Source organism: Micropterus dolomieu, linkage group LG21, assembly GCF_021292245.1.
Source record: "Micropterus dolomieu isolate WLL.071019.BEF.003 ecotype Adirondacks linkage group LG21, ASM2129224v1, whole genome shotgun sequence".
NCBI classification, from domain to species: Eukaryota; Metazoa; Chordata; class Actinopteri; order Centrarchiformes; family Centrarchidae; genus Micropterus; species Micropterus dolomieu.
Window position 1 is genome coordinate 34,967,781 of NC_060170.1, and position 18,597 is coordinate 34,986,377.

The following is an 18,597-nucleotide window of genomic DNA, read 5'->3' on the forward strand; positions in this document are numbered from 1 at the left end:
ACTGATTTAATGACAAACACTTTATCACTCCAGCTTTCACTTGGTTTGAGTTGATCCACTGGTCAAATGTACACAGTGCAGCGCTGGAGGTTCCCACTTGGTAGCGAGCCAGCAGTGAACGTTAGCGAGTCAAAGCATTAGATTTATAAAAGAGAAGAGGGAGGGACTCTAAAGCACGCTGTCTTCAAACTGCTGATCTTTAAATGAGTCCAAACTGGAGGACACTAACATTCTGTATTATCTTTGTCACCATCCAGTTTTTATTCGCTTGCTGCTCAGCTAATTATAATTTCAGCTGCGGCCAATTGTGCTTCTACAAACCTTGTGAATATTTATGAAAACGTTATGTGTGTAAAATCTTGTGATCATGTAAAAGTGTATTTATTAACACCAAATAATTCCTGAATTCATCAGAAACACCAGGCTGAAAAGCAGCGTGTCACTGGCTGCTGCTGCACCTGAAACCACACCCACCAGTACACCCCTCCGTCACTGCGGCGAGGGGAGGAGCTAAACCACCGGAGGTTTTCATGCTCGCTAAAGAATCAACAGGAAGTGACAGCACCTTGAGCAGCACAGTCAGCAGGACGTACGCAGTCATCTCCACCGTCAGGCCGCTGGATTGGTCGGGTTTCAGCCAATCAGCTTTCACGCTGGGCTCCTGCCAGTACCTGAGCACAGCGGGGTGACCTGCACGCACAGCATTGTTTTATTTTTCCATTATTAAATCATTCCCCCCCTGCATGTTTGCACAACATAGTATTTTATTACACATTACAATTCTGCAAATAATTCTGTCAATTTCATATTTTTAGAAATCTTTATATTTATAGAAGTTTGTTTATTGTTGTTGGGCAACTAGTCCCCAAAACAAAGTCCTTGTATATGTGAAAATAACTTAATAAACCTGATTCTGAAGTTTGTATTTATGTAAAATATGTGAGTAACTTCCCAAAATAACGGCCACACCTTTCTGTCGAGCCAGGTTCTCCAGAGAGCTGAGCAGCTGAGAGGCCGTCACGCTGTTGGGGTCCTGAAGGGTCAGAGCGTAGGTCGCCACCGCACGCACATACACACTCTTCACACCCAGGGCACGCTGGGAAATGTAGTTTGCTGCAGATTTGATGCTGTCATCGTGAAACTGAGGGAGAGGAGGAGAGGACAGGTTATGTCTCTTAAAACTGTGTAAGGACGAAGACAGCAGGAGGAGGACAGCAGGACGAAGACAGCAGGAGGAAGCGGAGGAGGACGAAGACAGCAGGAGGAAGCGGAGGAGGACGAAGACAGCAGGAGGAAGCGGAGGAGGACGAAGACAGCTGGAGGAAGCGGAGGAGGACAGCAGGAGGAAGCGGAGGAGGACGAAGACAGCAGGAGGAAGCGGAGGAGGACGAAGACAGCAGGAGGAAGCGGAGGAACACGAAGACAGCAGGAGGAAGAGGAGGAGGACGAAGACAGCAGGAGGAAGCGGAGGAGGACGAAGACAGCAGGAGGAAGCGGAGGAGGACGAAGACAGCAGGAGGAAGAGGAGGAGGACGAAGACAGCAGGAATACGAGGAGGAGGACGAAGACAGCTGGAGGAAGAGGAGGAACACGAAGACAGCAGGAGGAAGAGGAGGCGGTGTGTTCTCACTCGCAGCTGCAGGATCGGGTCTTGGATGCTCGTTGCTTTGTGTAAGGCGATCAGCACGAAGGACGTCAGATACACTGATTGGTCGCCTGCATCCGTCCCCGAGGCCTGCAGCCAATCAGAAGACACTTAACTTTAACAGCAGCCCAGAAAGTAAGTGCTACTCAGCAGAGGAGGAGGAGGAGGAGGAGGAGGAGGAGCTGACCATGATTCTGTTGGGTCTGAAGGAGGACGTGTCGCTGAAGGACCCGTCCGGCTGCTGAGTGCTGCGGATCAACCAGGACACCGAGTCTGACAGAGACTGATGGTCCACGGGGACCACAGGGTCCGTCAGGGACAGGGTCTTCACCACCAGAGCTGTCAACCTGGAGGGGGGGGAGGGGGGGTGAGGAGGCGAGGGGGAGAGAGGAGAGACGGGGCTCATGCTGTCTGCCACAGTGTCATGTTTAATGTGATCACCAGAGGGCGCCAGAGTAGCAGAAGAGAATCCTACACTCAAGTACTGAAAGTGAAATCCATATTATTACAGGTCAGATTATAATATATTTAATATAAGTAGTCATGTGTATTATAAGTATTTTAATAGTTTTAATAGCAAGTGGAACTGGAGCAAAATTTAACTGTATTACAAATAATTATTGTAATAATCAGATCTTTGTCCCTCACTTTTAGACTAAGGTTCATCTCCCAACGAACATCAGTGTCATTAATGTGCACCTGAAGCCGGTTTCAGTTTAAACTGCATGTTTCCTCATGTAATAGTTCTCCCAAAACCTCGTGAGGTCTCACTGAGGTCTTTGATATGCAAATCGGTGTTTAAGGTCATTTCTGCATTCACGTCTGTCTCGCTGCGCGAGATGAAGTGAGGCTCGTGCTCATGTGTCCATTCAACAGTGAACCAGGCGAACACGCATCCTTTTTCATCAGAGTCTGTGAAGATCTTCAGTTAGGAGTGAGACGAGACACTTCGCTCAAGAGATCGAGACTTTAACAATATTCATCTTCAGTGCTGAATTATAAGAAAATTATGAGCTTTAAACACTTAATTTCCTGCATTCTGGTCTCTTTTTTTGCAGTAATTTCTGTCTTTTATTTATGTTTTTATTTATGTAAAGGGAAAACAGAATGTAAGTCAGTGCTGCTCAGATGTGTTTCTGCTGTAGAACTTATATCGTCCCTGCTGAGTCAGGATTCAGTCTTCCCTCGTCTTTGTGTCTCTGTTTGGGGAAGTGACCTCTTTAAATGTGCACGTGGCTCCTTTTCACCTCAATGGGAAGTTATTTAATTTTAATTCAGTTAGAAACTCCTGGACTTTCACAGCTCCTGTGTTTCAGCAGCTGTTCAAAACTTTCTGCTTTTAACCTGACGAGAAATCTCGCCACATTTTAATCTCGCAAGGTTGTCTTGTTACACCCCTATTATCAAAGGAATTCTGAAATTAAGGGCAGCTAGACTTGGTTGAAGATACTGGAGGACGTTTCGTCCCTCATCCACATGGTAGGGAACTCAGCTATTTAACCTCAGTGGGGTCGTTATCAAGATGATCGACGCCGCTGGTTCGTTAGTGCTCATCGCAATCCATCCCCCCCGCCTAAAATGTTACCTGGTGGTCCTCTCGGGACACTCACAGTCAGGAGCACTAACGTCTGCGTTAAATGTGTTGCTGGGAAACAGCAGCCGGCGTGCGGCGGTGGGTTTACAGCAAACAGCTGCTGGAGTTTAGCTAAATACTGGGGCCAGAGTTGTTTAAGTTTTCATCAGTCAGAGCTGAAGTCGGCCTCCTCCTCTCCAAAACAAACAGAGCAGCTGATTACAGCAGGTAATAAAGCTCGTTAAACATCACGTTCCTCCGACGCTCGGGCGACACGGACGTGATGCTGCAGCTGATCCGGCTGGAAATGTTTTAAAAACCTTCCAAACTGTCGCCGCTTCATTTTTGTGTTGCTTTCTCTGTGCTGGACTTATTTTAAGAGCTTGATCTTCATCGTGTGTCTCTTCATTAACTAAAACAGCTGCTTTAACGGTCAAACACATGCTGTAGTTTTTCACTGTATTACATCAAAGCTGATGTCCGTTTATAAAATGTTGCTCATGGATAGCGGTTACAAATAATGATGCCTGTGCATCTCTGCGTACGGCGTGCAGGCCTACAGCCTACGTCAGCTGGTTAATTCGCCTAATCTTTAGACCGCGGTGGAAACGCACACAACAGTGGACCGCAGGAACCTTTTAGTTCCTTGAAAAGAGATCTGCGGCTGAGAAAAGCGGCTTCTCGTTAGCATTTAACCGGCATCATGATGGTTAGTTGGGATGAAGGTTAGCAAAGGTAAGGCTCAGGTCTTGGCTATAAATGTAGAAAGGTGTGTTGTTTGTTGTTCTCTGACTGGTTTGGGTTGTAACGTTACATTATTGAATAATCTGTAGAAGACTCGATTACTAAAATACCCGTTAGCTGCGGTCCTAATGTAGATAATAAATTGCTAATAAACTGCTACATTTTTCACAGCGCTCCTAAATTCTTTATACTGTGTGTTATATTCAAATAAGAACTGAAACCGTTGAGCCCCTTCTCCACCGACACTCGGTTCGGTTTTCCACTGTGGAAAAGTTGCACCTGTACCTGCTTCCAGGTACTTTTTTCCACCTCTGTCGAGGTTCCAAGCGAGCTGAGCGATACTAAAATGTGACGTGGAAACAGGACAGACTGCTGACTGGTCAGAGAGAATATTCACTATTCACTGCATCATCATTGCTGCACCAGATTATTACATATTTTACAGTTTTCGTGTGGAATTTCATTACTAAATCCACTTCTGAGAAGTTTTGAGGTGAGAAATCAGCTGTGTAGATTTCAAATAGTGACAGTTTTACGTAGTGATTTTCGTAGTGGCGGCGGGGGAAGCATGCTGTGACCCGCGGGAGGAGCGTTATTTGCTACATGCTGTACTTTACCATATATTAATCCAGCTCTCCTTTTATTATGTATCATATCCCGTGTTAACGCGCTACACTGTTGTATTATATATTTATGCAATACAGAAGGAGAATCATTACTTAATCACATGATCTATTATTCTAATGTTGTATCATGTTACATGTACTTCACCTCAGACAGTACTGCAGTATTAGTTCAAGGGCTGTGGGTACTGTGTGTGTGTACTGCTTGCCTTTTATTTGTACAGATTATATCTATATACACACACATTGTTTTGTCTTCCTATTTTTTTATTTCAGACATATTATGGTCTAAATAATTAGCTGATATATAAATATTACTCCGTGGATAATTCCTAAATAAACTCATTATTTTTTTATTTAAATATCTCGTTCCTGTTTAAAGAACATTTTCCAGTCGCTTTAACTGGATATGATGCCTTTAAATTAGACTACCGCTGTGCGTGTGCAGACAGTAGGACATTCATCAGTGTTGTCCAATAGAAAGTCCTGATGAACAATAGACCACCACACACACACAGACACACACAGACCATATGGTGTCTAAACGTTGGGCACTTGACATTTCTTTTTTCTCTGGCTTTTATTTTGGAGGCTGCTGCTCGACCCTCTTGACCTCCACACACACGGGCTGCTGAATGGCTGATGCTGAATGGCTGATGTCTTTAAGAGCTTTTTTAATAGAGAGCGAACGGCGCTGATGGAGCTCTCGTCCCGAGTCTTTTACGTCGTCGTCGTCGTTGTTCGTTGTGCTTTTTTCTTGGAGTCCTCAGCAGTTTCCCGGCTGCAGGGATCAGACAGCGGGGAAATAAAGAGCAACTGAAAACATCAAACCCTCAGCTGCCCCTTGTGTTCAGCCCTACTTTGCATTAGGGCTGGGAGATACGGCCAAAAACGTTATCACAATGAAACGTCGATAATTATCAGGATAAACATCAACTTGTTCTTTAAGTTTAAAGGCCAATTTTTGCTCCTAAATGAAAGTTAAATGTGGTTTTAAACAGCGGATCACTTCACAAATCTGAGGCAGAACCTTCAGAACTATTACAAGAAAATCGGTTTTCAACAAATATCCACGAGTAAAATCTGTTTTCAACAAATATCCACGAATAAAATCTGTTTTCAACAAATATCCACGAGTAAAATCTGTTTTCAACAAATATCCACGAGTAAAATCTGTTTTCAACAAATATCCACGAGTAAAATCTGTTTTCATCAAATATCCACGAGTAAAATCTGTTTTCAACAAATATCCACGAGTAAAATCTGTTTTCATCAAATATCCACGAGTAAAATCTGTTTTCATCAAATATCCACGAGTAAAATCTGTTTTCATCAAATATCCACGAGTAAAATCTGTTTTCAACAAATATCCACGAATAAAATCTGTTTTCAACAAAATAAACAAAATATAGCAGCACCTTATGAACAAAATAAGCAGTTCATAAGGATATATGAACTGCTTCACATCTATTCATTTTTAGTTAGATATTTGAAAATGTGCCAAGTACAGATACAGTACTCATCCGGGCGTATTTTAATGGCTCAATATCGACTACAGAGTTTCCTCTCGGATGGAGCTGTAGCCAAAATATTTATTGTGTGCGCGCCCAACACAACATGTCTCAGCAGCTTCTGTACATGAGCATGCGATGCACATCAGAACAGCTTCAGGGTTTTCTCAGTTTAATGTGAGCTTTAGATGAATGTTTTGGAGTTGGTGGTCATGGTCCGGGGAGTTTGGGAGTCCTCCCACAAGAAAACTTCACATTTTCCAATGACAAATATGTAATTTCACATCATATTGGGCCGTTATTTTCACCAAATCTCTGAACAAATAGTTGGAAAAGCTGGAGCAGATAATAAATAACAACCTTTAGATTTGGAGAAAGTAATCTGGTTGGTTCTGTTGCTCCACAGTGATTTTACAGTGATGGCACAGCATGTTTTGGGCATCAGCCCCTAAAACCCTGTTAATATGACCTCAGAATCATTCTAGATACGACTGTTCATGTTTGTGTCTTCATTTTACAGCTTCTGACATTTATCTGTATCATTAATATAAAAACAGACAGCATCAGAAACCTCCTCCCTTCTGAGGTGCATTTTATTTGCACATTAAAATCCAAAAAATGAGTCCATTTATTTTTAATGGACACATGTAACATGTTTTATACTTTCTGTGAATATAATCCAGTTAATCTTATTTCCATCCTGTACAGACGCCTTATTTTGAAAACCGGACGCTGTCACGTGTTTCCTCACGTGCTAAATTCATCCAGTCCGACCCGGTTTGATAAATAAAGTTGTAACATGAAGACTTCACAGCCTCTCTGCATGCTAAAGAGACACACTGACAGGATAAAGTCTCTAACCTGCCCGTCAGCTCGCTCTGGACCGCTTCACTTACCGTAAAGGCTGGAATACATGCGCACTCCAAATGTAGGCGCGGCTAGCTTCACCTCCTTCTCACAGACGAGAGACAGAAACACTCAAAGCGTTTCTTTTCTAAGAAGTCAGCCGCAGATGGAGCGGACGTGCTGGAGACAGTTCAGCAGAACAGCGTCTGCAAACTGCTCAGACACTTTAAAATGCTTCCACACTGCCGGCATGGCAACGGGACTGTTTGGTAGAATATATTCGGCTCATTAGTCCAAACACAGAAAGTGCTTTCTTTGCTATTTTCAGCCGATTAACCGTTATAACCTAACACCAAATTACATTACGATATGTAAGCAAAACATTTGAGTCCAACACGTGATTTTCGGACCATGTCGTCCGTCCTGTTTCTACTTGTAGGACATCAACAACGGCAACTCGTGTACCGGATGATGTTGTTCCAACTTTAGGGGGCGTTATTCTGACATGCAGGCACCATCTGGTTAAATAAAACTTAAACAAAAAGAGTTTTAAAAAAGTTATCTGCAGACGTTTCTATCTGCCCTGAGAGTTTACACGCCTCCTCCTGGACAGGCTACAAACCAGCAGGTCACTTCAACCTGGAGACTGCAGCATGTGCCCCCCCCCCCCCCCCCCCCCCCCCCCCCCCCCCCCCCACCAGAGAAGACCTTGGACCATATTTACACCAACATGGCTGAGATAAACAAAGCAGCCAATATTTACACTGCATATCTTCTGCTGCTTTGTAAATAGTTGTATGGACCCGACATTAAAACGGTTCACAGCTCTGAGTCACGGATCGACTCAGCCAGCCTGTGATGCTCTCAGCATGAGAAAGCCAACAGGTGGTCAGCGAGGTTTAACAGATATCAGAGCCTTGTTTGCGTCAGGTGGTAACACCGCCGCGGCGGGATGAGGGTGGGAATGTGTTTGTGACTGAAACTTGTTCTCCTACCTTTGCCGATGACCAGGCCACACTTGTCAGCGGGGATGGTGTAGGTCACTTCCTGTAGGGGACCAGGAGAGCCCATAGTCCAATCACCACGACTTCTGACCCTCCCACTCCGCAGGGCGGAGCCAAAACCATCGCGCTCCTAACGCAACAGAAAAAGAAGAGCGCGCTGTGAACTACAGGCGAGACGAGCTGAATTATATCAACGGCTTTGAGCTTTAAACAGTTCATTTCCTGCATTCTGGGAATTTTTCAGCTCCAATCTATAGTGGAAATGTTTTTATTTCTGTAAAAGGAAACACAAACTCTACCAGCTACGTCACAGAGCGTAACATCTGCCTGGACTCGTGACAGCGACCTGACCTTTAAACCTGACCCTACTCTGAGAGAGTGCGTTACCTGTGCGGTCTGGATGAGCTCGTTGATGAGGTGGACAGCATGCTGACAGCGGTCCGGCTGACCCATCACCATGGCAACACGCTCCGGACTGATGCCATCATCTGGGCGAGGCACAGAGAGGTCAGAGGTCAGAAGGTGGTCAGGTCAACACCCTTTGATCTGGATTAAACCGGTCCAAACACGCAGCAGCTGCCTTACAGTACTCGACTCTATTAACACACATTTTATTTATCTATCGAAACGAGCCACGCCAGCGTGCTAGCGAGTCACATCAGCGCCGACAGGTGTTGCTTTACACGCGCGCTGAAATATAATAAAATGGCCGGTTGCCATGACTACCTCGCTGGCCGTTAATCTGAACACTGACTGGACACCATGTGAACGATTTAAACAGAGTCCAAACTGGACTTCACTGGTGTAAAGAGACCAGCACTGATCCAGATGAGTCTTAAACCAGAGCCCACGATGCCAACGCACCAGTTTAAACAGACCACTTCAATCTAGTTTGGCCTGGATTACACCGCTTTAAACTGACTACTTTTAAACTGAATTACGACTTATGCTTTGAACTGGACCCCTGCACCATTGTGGATTAGGGCTGTACAGGACTGTTCATGTCCTTCGTTTGTATCGGCACACTGCACTGGCACTTGTGAGTGGGTGAGAAGTAGCTGCGCTCACCCGTTCACCTGATTTGGCTCGAGTGATCATGGGGGTGAGGGGAACTCGGGAGTGAAATTTTCTGACAGTCAGCCGCAATATAAGGATTATTTTTCAAATCGATTAATCTAAAGATTATTTTTTCAATTAGTCGATTAATCTAAGTTGCCCGTTACTCGATGAACACACCAATTTATCCAAAATAAATATCAAAAACGTGTCTAATCAATAAATCAGTATTTTATTCACTCGTCCTGATGAAGCACATCAGAATTAAGATGAATCCAGTTTCCACCTCACTGATGCGTTGTGACAACATCAGACATTAATTAACTACTTTGCTTCAAACTTTAAATGACTGGATTTATTTCAGTATTGAGTGGCGCAGCGCGATAATCAGATGTATTTCTGCATCAGTGTGGAGCAAAGGAACAACTGACAGTCACAGATCGTCTGTAATGTTAGTTTCAGCTGTTCTCTCGCTCAGACGTTAAACAGAAAACATGAAACTGTCGTTTGATGACTCGCGGTGTAACGTTACGTTACCATGACAGCAGCGGGGCAGAAATTACTTTTAACATGAAGAAACACTTAGAAAACACATTTTTACGGACTACGTGTCCTCGTGCTGATAACGCGCGGAGACAGACAGTAAACAGGATGTGCGACGCTGCCGTCGGCGCTCCGGGACACTTTCGCTTCACGTGTTCGCGGAGCAGCACGCTGTGGAGCGTCTGTCTGAAATACTCCCAAACTTTAGCCGGCCGAAGGCTCGGTTTGGTAGCTGGAGCTTGTCCGGAGGGATCCCACTAACACCGGATGTTGTTGTTGAAGTTGACGTATTTACGTAATCGATTACGTCGCTGAATCGCCCCAGCCCTATTCCAGTAATACTTTACAACGAACCAGTTTTATCCTGGTGTAGACAGACCTGCTTTAAACTGGATCCGGACCCCTGCATCATTCTGGATCTTCTTGATCATTTCTCCGTTCCTGCCGATCACAATGCCAACAGCAAACCTGGGGACTGGGACCTGCAGAGGGACAGACTAGACATGAATGTACCTTTTAAATAGTGATCCAAGAGACGCTCATACGTGTTGGCTGCTAACAAATGCTGACAGTGTGTGCGTTTGTTTGTGTTTCGCGTCGTACATCCAGGTTGGCTCCTCCCAGACGGGCGCTGAAGTCGTTGCGTCCCGACCTGAAGTCTCCGTCCTTCTCCCGGATCACCTCCAACACGAGCTCCCTCGCTGCCTGAAGGGGGGAAGGAGGGGAGAACAGATAAATGATGTCTGTGTGTACGCTCGTCTCTGCAGGGAGTTTAGTTTTAAACCTGGAGGAGAAATTTAATTTAGGTATATTAGATCTACTTCTTTAAAAGGCTCTTTGATTGGCTACTTGAAGTTTAGGGGCTACAGAAATAACATTTTTAATGTATGCGCTAGAGCAGCAACGATTAGCCGATTAACTGATTAGACTATTTTTTATTAAATCGCCAACTATTCTGATCGTTTTGAGTCATTTTTTTTAAAGAAAATAAATGTCCTAATTCTCTGACTCCAGCTCCTTAAACGTGAATATTTTCTGGTTTCTTTTCTTCCTCTGTGACAGTAAACGCATTCATTCTGTGAACGTAATCTTGGGCAACACATTTTTAACCATTTTCTGACACCGTATTGCATAATTTAGCATTTTATCAGTCGACAAAAGGATCAACAGATTATTCCATAATAAAAATAATCATTAGTTGCAGCCATGAGGTGTACCGAGCTCAGCGATGAGCAACCGGGACCATTCAAGCTTGTTTGATCCATATGCACAGGAAAAGCACAATCCTTAGCTTTGAACCTGATCTGCTGGTCTGTAATGTGGAGCAGCGGTGGGGGGAAATATCACGACTCTGAAGCTGGAGTAAAGCCGTCAGTAAACAACGAACACGGCTGATATCTGAACGCACAAACAGCAGCGAAGCTCCCCCTCTAGTCACAACCGTGTAGGCCACGTGGTGTCGAGCACAAACTCCTGCTTTTACCTGCACTTTGTACGGGTCTCCGGAGATGCGGAGGGGTTTGTCGGCTCCTGTCGGCATCGGACCGTCCTGGATCATCATCATCTTCACCCCTGCTCGCTCCTGAAACGCACAACAGCAGCATCCATCAGAGACGTCAAAGGGAAAGACTTTTCTTTATTTTGTGAATGTACTTTAATTTGTTTGGGCAGGCGAGTTTTATATTGTGTTTGTGTGTGTGTGCTGCGTGGTTAACTTGTGTGTCTGTACATACATATATGTTGCAGGACCTCCTCGAGAATGAGATGATACATAAATATAGACAGTAGCCATGTTTCCATCTGAGCGAGAAAGCGAGCGTACGTCACTAGTTGACGTAACCACGTCATCACGTCCATGGACGTGAGGACCAGGGAGAGAGGTCCTCAGGAATGTGTTTCAAACACAGACTCTATAAAAAGGTACGTAGTCACGGTGACGTCACCCGATGGTTTGTGGACCGCCGTTTTGAAGCCTCGAGTTTGGCCGATAGGGCGCCGCCATGTTGAGTTTTTGCAACCGGCGGCGGCGGATGTTTGTGTTGTAGTACTCGAGTCTGGTCTTGGACTCGACCTCATTTGTACTCGGTCTTGTCTCGGACATTGAGGACTCTGGATTTTATTTCAAGACCAGAACTTTCGGAGTATCAATTAATTGTTTTTAAATTGTCTGGTTTATTTGTTAACATCTAAACTTTGATTGGATGTAAAACATTTTGCTTCAAATGCAACCAATGACCCTGATTAAAAATGTGTTGTAACCATTAGCGACTGTCAGGGGGGTCTGTCACGAAGAACTGGTCTTGGTCTCGATATATCTGGTTTTGACTTGGTCTTTGTTTGAGCGGTCTTGACTACAACACTACCACACGTGACCATATTTGGAGGAGACGGTGGCGCTAACGGCCGTGTGTGGAGCTAGCTAGCTAGCTTGGCGAGGTGCATCTGTAAGTCACGTTAACTGTCATTTTAACAGAGCTGATCATTTTGTCTAGAGAACAACGGGCTTAAAACTAAATGTGCTGGTTAAATGTTCACAGAGCAGCGAATACGAGTCGCCTCTATCCTGATTGACAGGTCGCCATGGTAGCGACTTGTCAGTCAGCTTGTAGTCCTGCCCTAAAGCCTCCCCCTGCTTCCTGGTCTCTGTTCCTCTAAATGGGACCATAATTTACTAAATGAACATCATGCTGTGTTGAAGAAGACTTGAAACTAGCGACTGAGACCAGAAACTCATCAGGAAAGTGTTTACTGAGGGAATAAATCAGCTGAGAAACATTATTTCTAATGGAGCCCGACTTCTATTTGCAAGCAGAAGAGTCGCCCTCTGTTGGGTTTATGGGACTTTTGCATTTGAATCAGATCGCTGTTCGGAAGCTCCCTCCTCACCAGCTCGCCCATCTCCCATTTCAGGCATCAACTCTTTTCCGACAAGGTCAAAAACCACCTCAGACGAGCGTCAGAACGTTTTTATGAAATACAAGGATTTTGCAATTTTGCCATTTGCGCATAAGAAAACGGTGATGGGAACACGGCTAATGTGACAGGGATTACAAAACAGAAGACAAGTACAAGTGCAATAAATGAAAAGAAAACTATAATAGATAATAAAAAAAACCAAACAAAATAACAATGGGATTACACAAAAAATATGCAGTATGAAAAAACCTACATGTAGCACAGGGTCATTAGACCGCACTCTCAAAAACGGTTGCCACATTGCTTAACATTTCTGAACATATCCTCTTGTTGAATAGCAAATTTAATCCGCTGCCAAGTTATACACAAGACCTCCGATCCATAACTTGAATTTCCATTTAAGGAGTGCGAGTCGTCTAGTCAGAAGAGACGCACAGGCTTGGCGAGAGCGTGGGATATTACACATCGGCTAGTGTACCTGCAGCTGTTTGATGGTGTCTCCTCCTCGGCCAATCACCAGCCCCACCTTACTGGCCGGGATCAGCATCTCCTGCACCGAGGCGCCGCCCTCCCCTTCGCCGTGAAAACCCGGTCCGTTTCTACAGCGATCCACAATCTGAATCAGGAGCCGCTTTGCCTGCCTGTAAACGAAGAGCGCGGGAGAAGGTGAGGAGGTGACGCCAGCAGGAGGAGGTCATTGGAGGAGCTGAGGGCGGAGACGTTTTAGAAACTCACTCGATGCTCTCTGGGGTTCCAGTCAGGGAACATGGCCGCTCCATCAGACCGCCGCTGTCTGCACACACACACACACACAGCTGGTTGGTCAGGCGTTCCTGGAAGGTGTCTAAGTTCAACTTTAAAATAGATAAACTCAATACTTCAGAGTTAATTACTATCAGTTTTTAATCAACCAGAGAAAATGCAAGAGCAGTCGTGTAAATGAAGCAGCTGTTTGGAGGCGTGAAGAGCAGAAGAGGCATCAAAGTAGAACCAAGAAGTCTCCTTTTAAAGTTAGACTAATTAAACAAACATTAACAAAACGAGCAGAGCAACTACAGCAAAACATGGAAAAGGTGGTACAACAAAGACTTTGCAGGAGAAGCAAGTAAACAGTCCGACAGTCTCACCAGAAGCAATCTGGATCTTGCAGCCGGACTCCAACTGGATCCTGGTGATCTGTTCACCTCCTCTACCAATAACTGGAGGAGCACAGGAGAGAAATCTATTGTTGTATTGATATCTTGCTAAAACAAAGTAAAGTGCACAGTCAGGGTGTCTGTTGGTTCTTTCTTTCGTTGTAAATCAACATTTTACCATCCAGGCAGGTTGGAGTTGGGGCTGCAACTAATGATCATTGTCGATTAATCTGTGGATTATTTTCTATATGAATTATTTAGTTGTTTGGTCTATAAAATGTCAGAAAATGGTCAAATGTTTTTCCTAAAGCCTGAGATGACATCCTTTAGAAGCTGGAATCGGACAATTACTCCAACTGATTATTATCAAAACAGTTGGCGATTAATGTAATTGTTGATAGCTAATCGATTATTTGACTCTAGGTCAGGGGACAGGGTTCTGGGTCAGGCGTAACGTTCAACGATCTAGGTTAAGTAGAAGGTTCTGGATCTTGTGAAGGGGTTTCGGTTAGATTAACAGGTCCTGGCTCAGGTTAATAAGGTTCTAGGTCAGTATGAGAAAGGGTCCAGGTTAGCTGAAAAGGTTTGAGAAGGGTGTGATCAGGTTCAGGTTATTGGTCAGGTGGAGGGGTCTATGTTAGGTGAAAAGGTTCTACATCATGCGGAAAGCTTTTGGGTCAGGTAAAATGTTCTATGCCTGGTCAGAAAAGGCTCTAGCTCAAGTTAAATGTTTTAGGATTAGGTTAATGGTTGTAGCTCAGTTGGAAAGGTTTAGGTCAGGTGAAACCTTCTAGCTCAGGTAAGGTATCTGGATCAGCTTAAAAGGTTCAAGGTTGGTTTAATGGGTCTAGGTCAGGTAGAAGGCTCTTGGTGAGTATTAAGATTATAGATCAGGTGACATAATTGTTGCTCGGGTGGATTTTATTCTATTTTAGTGGACGCTCTAGCTCTGATGGACTGGTCTTGGTTGTTTGAAAAGGTTCTCAGAGATTCTAGTACTGATGAAAGGTTCTAATGTTCTACTACAGCTGTAACAATCCCACGTTAAAGGTTCTACGTTATATGGAAGACTGTTGGATAAGTGGAAGGGCTCTAGCTCTGGATAAAGGTTTGAGGCGCTTTCAGACCAAAAGCAAAGCGAGCTTTGGGCGGCGGTGCGTTTACATGCAAAGTCAATGCAAAGACGCGTAGAGACGTAATTTCCTGTGGGGCGGAACGAAGGAGGGCGCTGCCGGCGACGTGAAGGAAGTGGCATGACGGCGAGCCGCGATAGCCTATCAGCGTTGAGATTGTCCGGACGTCACCGACGGCTTCAGAGCGTTGTGTGGAGAGGATCAGGCAGAGCGGGCGACTGAAAATCTGCTGGCCGGCTGAGAGCTGCTCAACTTGGGGGAGAGGAGCAGGGAGCACAAACCCCTGCAGTCGGTCTGGATTCTGCACCGTTTACTCGAAGGGAGGAGCTCAGAGTTAACTGCTTTATTAAATTAGCTTTTTACTTTAGTTTTTGGAATGACAACGTTGATTTAACTTCACTCGCGCTTCTCAGCAGCTTCCGTGCATTTGCGGTTCCAGTGTTGTTGTTAGCGTCGGTCGGCACCCAGAGTTTTGCTGGACTGCTACTTCATATTTATATAAAAACCTGACAAAACTGGACGTTACTTGGAGAAAAGACAGTGAGGAAGTTGAAGTAGCTGGTGACTTTACTGTGACCAAGTTAGCATAGCATAGCCCTGATCGAACCGAACTCCATTCAGAAAACAAACATTTTAACAGTTGTTGTCCTGCTGACAGACCTGACAAAGCATGAATTCATATGTTTAACAGATCTGCATCATATTGTAGTTATTCCGGCATCAATTTGATCCGTTTATTACAATTAAATCACAGCAAAATGTTTACTTTGGGTTCGTACAGCTGTAGTAATGGTGGGTTGTGTTTATTCGCGTTGTGCGTGAACCCCTGGCAGTTGTCCAGAGATAAACCCCGCGAGGAGAGCGTTGAGAGGATTAAATTCGCGTTTGGTCTGAATGCCGTCTGAATTAGAGTCAGGTGAAAAAGTCCAGGATACAGGTTTTATTTCAGGTTTCAAGGTTCTAGCTCGGGTAAGCCGTCCAAGGTCAGGTTAAAAGTGAAAAGGTTCAATGTCACGTTCTGATTTAACTGCAACAGTCAGAACTGAGGGATGAAAAATGATTCATAAGGTTAAGATAAGCTGAGAATCTGACTGGGACGTAGTGCTGGTCCAGACTTCAGATCAGCTTCTCTTTACAACTACAATGTGAACGGACGACGGAGCCTTCAGACACCTGATCTGTAGCAAGGACTGAAAGGTCGGAGGTCATACTCACTGAAGCCAACCATTCTGTCGGGAACCTTGTAATCCTCTGTGATTACCCTGCTGCAACACACACACACAAACACACATTACCATCCCGGTCACAAAGAAAAAGCCACAACCACAGTGAGTGTGTCAATAAGTGATTATGATTATGACTGTAGGAGCACAGATCTATAAACACTTATCTACTGCTGCACCCCAACACCCTCGCACTGATGTGCACTACGATGCTGAACACAGGTCATTATGTGCGCCGCCCCGCTGCGTGCATGTGTGTTTCATCAATATGACGTGCAGGTCGTACCTTTGATGCCCCATGGCTGCTAGCTGGTTTCCTACTGAGAGACAGAGACACAGATTAGACATGTTTATGTTCTTCAAGTGATCTGACGGAGCTGCTGACCAAAACTAACATTAAGTCCGGCCGGATGACGCGTTTCTGCAGAAAAACGCAGGGGAAGAAACAGGACATGGTTCTGTTTTCTAGTAGTGATGTCACGATACCAGAAAATAAATCCCGTGTACTTCAACACACACTCGTGTAATAAAAACATCTGAATGTTACAGAGAACAACTAACAGCTGTGAGAGGATGTCCGGGACAGATGAGAGGTGGTTTGATATCAATATGTTGTACAGGTGTGAAGTGTTTAAGAGCGGTCATATCGTCACGAGTCAATCAAGGCGAGCTGCGTTCTTCCTATTTTCAACACATCCATACAAAGACCAAACCAACAACGTGTTGGCCTGTTTTAAAAAACCTCAAACACCCGGACACTGTGATTTGTAGGGTTCCAGGTGAGGTGAAAAACTCGTGCACATGTGACAGCGACACAGACAATTAAACTGAAATCCGTCCGATTCCGGTCACCAGCCGATCAATCTGCGCATCTCTAATTCATACCAGGTGTAAATGTGATCAGGTTAAAATGACCTCTGGATCCAGTCTGGATACGAGATGCACGTTAATGCCGGGAGGTCTGAGTGACGGCTCTGTCAGGCGTTCAAATGTACAGAAAATACACACATTTCACGAATTAATCGATTTCCTCCCTAAACCCTCAGTCCCCCCGGCTCACCTCCGTCCTCTCCTGGTCGCTTCTGTCCCGGGTAGTACAGCGAGGGTTCGACACTTCCTGAGGAGCTGTTGAGGTGAGACATGGTTTCTCCGCCCATCTTTCCTACCATCTAACAGAAACACAGACAGAAACAGCTGTAACACCTGGACATGAGAACAGACTAACGCCTGTATGGGTGAGTAGCTCAATGCTAACAGAGACAAACGATCACCTAGCAGCGACAGAGCTGATGGTGAGTGGTCTTTGTAAGTCTGCTGTACATTTCCCAATACTTTTAGACGGTCTACTTATATATATAATATTCTATTTACCAACTGTCTATTATTTATTTTCCTTTTTCCCTGGATGTGCAGTGTGAGCAACTCTGACACAAGAATAAATAAAGTATTTCTGATTGGCGATTAAGTCCCAAGTCATGACAAACAGGTCTAAAGTCATGTCCCAAGTCACAACAGATCAAGTCCCGAGTCGAGTACAACAGGTCTAAAGTCATGTCCCAAGTCACAACAGATCAAGTCCCGAGTCGAGTACAACAGGTCTAAAGTCATGTCCCAAGTCACAACAGATCAAGTCCCGAGTCAAGAGCAACAGGTCTAAAGTCAAATCATAAGTCAAGACCAACAGGTCTAAAGTCATGTCCCAAGTCACAACAGATTTAGTCCCGAGTCAAGAGCAACAGGTCTAAAGTCAAATCATAAGTCAAGACCAACAGGTCTAAAATCATGTCCCAAGTCACAACAGATCAAGTCCCGAGTCGAGACCAACAGGTCTAAAGTCATGTCCCAAGTCACAACAGATCAAGTCCCGAGTCAACACCAACAAGTCTATAGTCATGTCCCATGTCACAACAGATCAAGTCCCGAGTCAAGAGCAACAGGTCTAAAGTCAAATCATAAGTCAAGACCAACAAGTCTAAAGTCATGTCCCAAGTCACAACAGATCAAGTCCCGAGTCAACACCAACAAGTCTATAGTCATGTCCCAAGTCACAACAGATCAAGTCCCGAGTCGAGAGCAACAGGTCTAAAGTCATGTCCCAAGTCACAACATATTCAAGTCCCGAGTCGAGACCAACAGGTCTAAAGTCATGTCCCAAGTCACAACAGATCAAGTCCCGAGTCGAGACCAACAGGTCTAAAGTCATGTCCCAAGTCACAACAGATCAAGTCCCGAGTCGAGACCAACAGGTCTAAAGTCATGTCCCAAGTCACAACAGATCAAGTCCCGAGTCAAGACCAACAGGTCTTAAGTCATGTCCCAAGTCACAACAGATTTAGTCCCGAGTCAAGAGCAACAGGTCTAAAGTCAAATCATAAGTCAAGACCAACAGGTCTAAAATCATGTCCCAAGTCACAACAGATCAAGTCCCGAGTCGAGACCAACAGGTCTAAAGTCATGTCCCAAGTCACAACAGATCAAGTCCCGAGTCGAGACCAACAGGTCTAAAGACATGTCCCAAGTCACAACAGATCAAGTCCCGAGTCAACACCAACAAGTCTATAGTCATGTCCCAAGTCACAACAGATCAAGTCCCGAGTCGAGACCAACAGGTCTAAAGTCATGTCCCAAGTCACAACAGATCAAG

The 18,597-nt window shown here is 44.8% G+C and overlaps 2 protein-coding genes across 7 annotated transcripts in view; both read right to left on the bottom strand.

Moving 5' to 3' along the window:
- Positions 1–2,051, bottom strand: part of LOC123960363 (complement C5-like) — an 11,649-nt gene extending 9,598 nt beyond the window's left edge. Inside the window, exons 1-4 of the mRNA XM_046035045.1 lie at positions 1,833–2,051; positions 1,631–1,735; positions 970–1,141; positions 566–690 (exon numbers count right to left, since the gene is read on the bottom strand). Coding sequence (XP_045891001.1) covers positions 566–690; positions 970–1,141; positions 1,631–1,735; positions 1,833–2,051 — 621 coding nt within the window. The remainder of the gene's footprint in view (positions 1–565; positions 691–969; positions 1,142–1,630; positions 1,736–1,832) is intronic.
- A 5,886-nt stretch (positions 2,052–7,937) lies between these two features.
- LOC123960188 (far upstream element-binding protein 3-like) overlaps positions 7,938–18,597 on the bottom strand; it is a gene marked incomplete at its 3' end in the record, with an annotated part of 14,398 nt that continues 3,738 nt past the window's right edge. The window contains 11 exon segments of one of the 6 annotated variants that reach the window (XM_046034810.1): positions 7,938–8,076; positions 8,334–8,434; positions 9,925–10,042; positions 10,149–10,250; positions 11,029–11,127; positions 12,940–13,102; positions 13,197–13,254; positions 13,589–13,660; positions 15,946–15,992; positions 16,240–16,270; positions 17,014–17,122. In XM_046034810.1, the coding sequence (XP_045890766.1) occupies positions 7,938–8,076; positions 8,334–8,434; positions 9,925–10,042; positions 10,149–10,250; positions 11,029–11,127; positions 12,940–13,102; positions 13,197–13,254; positions 13,589–13,660; positions 15,946–15,992; positions 16,240–16,270; positions 17,014–17,122 (1,039 nt within the window). 6 annotated transcript variants of the gene reach the window in all.